Genomic DNA, 1,611 nt, shown 5'->3' on the forward strand with positions numbered 1-1,611 from the left:
GCCACATCTCCCCGCCTGCCCTTCCTGTCACCCCCCCCTCTCCCCCCCGGGGCTGCGGGCGCCCCTCCTGATGCCTCTGCAGCCTCAGGCTTTCCGGGCCTGGGCCTCCCCTCTCGGGCCTCAGGCTGCTCTGGGACCCGGGCCCTGCACCGCCCTCCTCCCCTCGGGTGCTGGGCAGCCGAGACGGTGTCACTTTGAGGCCCCACAGTGGGGCCTCCAGAGAGGGGGCCTTTAGAACAAACGCAGACATCGTCTCCCACACCCGGGCAGGTGGGCGGGACCCAGTCCTGTTTGCCTCTGCGTCCTGCTCCTGGGACAGGTCCTGGCCCCCAGCCGGGTCTTGGCGAGGTGACGCGGGGCCCTGACCCTCCAAGGCCTGGGAGCGAGAGCGAGGGCGAGCAGGGCCTCCTCACGCTCTGACCTGCTTCCCACAGTTCACCTGGTGCCTGGACGCCTGCATCCGGGAGCGCTTCGTGGACAGCAAGCGGGCGCGGGAGCTGCAGGGGTTTCTCGACGGAGTGAAGAAGGGTCAGGAGCAAGTCCTGGGGTGAGGGCTGGCCCTCTGTGGAGCCCCTCCCCCGGGGCCTGTCCACAGTGTCCAGATGAGCACTCTCTGTCCACGCTGGTGGATTACAGCGTGTCTAGCGGGGCCGGGCACCCCGTCCCACGGTGGAGACACGACTGCGGGCCGGGCCCCGGGCGGGCTCTGTCTGCAGCCGTGGGCCGCCTGTGATGTCTCTGGGACGCGGCTGAAAGGCGGAGTCAGGGTCAGGCCCCCAGAACTTTCTGACTCCTCAGTGTTCTAAGTTAGAGACAGGCTTCAAGCTGTGAGCCTCTGGGGAAGGAGAGCAGAGGGGTGGGCTCCCTCCACGTGGAGGGCCGTCTCCCGGGTCAGAGGGAGGCAGCCCGCCCGTGGCCGCCCTCCCTGGGCCCGCAGCTTCCACGAATGCTGCTCCTTGCAGGGACCTGTCCATGATCCTGTGTGACCCCTTCGCCATCAACACGCTGTCCCTGAGCACCCTCCGGCACCTGCAGGAGCTGGTCGGCCAGGAGACGCTGCCCAGGGTGAGTGTGCTGCGCTGGCCACAGGCGGCCTTCGGGTGCAGGGGCAGGGCGTGTGAGAGGGACCAGGGCGGCCAGCACCCCACTGAGCCACAAGGGAGGGGGGAGAGGGAGGCGCCGGGAGCTGGCGCTGAGGCCCGTTCTCCGCAGGACAGCCCTGATCTGCTGCTGCTGCTCAGGCTGCTGGCTCTGGGTCAGGGGGCCTGGGACATGATCGACAGCCAGGTCTTCAAGGAGCCCAGGATGGTAAGGGGACTCGGGGGGCTGGAGGCCGAGGGCAGGAGGGCAGGACGGTGGGCGGGGCTGTGCCCGGCTGAGCTCCCGGTCCCCCAGGAGGTGGAGCTCATCACCAAGTTCCTGCCGACGCTCATGTCCTTCGTGGTGGACGACTACGCCTTCAACGTGGACCAGAAGCTCCCGGCAGAGGAGAGGGCCCCGGCCGCCTACCCGAGCGCCCTTCCGGAGAGCTTCACCAGGTACCGCTGGGGCTGGGGCGCTGGGAGGGAGAGCTTCACCAGGTACCGCTGGGCTGGGGCGCTGGGAGGGAGG

General features: G+C 69.3%; 1 protein-coding gene across 1 annotated transcript in view; it reads left to right on the plus strand.

The window, feature by feature from the left end:
- NELFB (negative elongation factor complex member B) overlaps positions 1-1,611 on the plus strand; it is an 11,461-nt gene that overhangs the window by 7,455 nt on the left and 2,395 nt on the right. Inside the window, exons 5-8 of the mRNA XM_014529688.1 lie at positions 435-547; positions 963-1,065; positions 1,213-1,308; positions 1,396-1,538. Coding sequence (XP_014385174.1) covers positions 435-547; positions 963-1,065; positions 1,213-1,308; positions 1,396-1,538 — 455 coding nt within the window. The remainder of the gene's footprint in view (positions 1-434; positions 548-962; positions 1,066-1,212; positions 1,309-1,395; positions 1,539-1,611) is intronic.

This window comes from Myotis brandtii, unplaced genomic scaffold (assembly GCF_000412655.1).
Source record: "Myotis brandtii unplaced genomic scaffold, ASM41265v1 scaffold691, whole genome shotgun sequence".
In the NCBI taxonomy this organism is placed as follows: domain Eukaryota; kingdom Metazoa; phylum Chordata; class Mammalia; order Chiroptera; family Vespertilionidae; genus Myotis; species Myotis brandtii.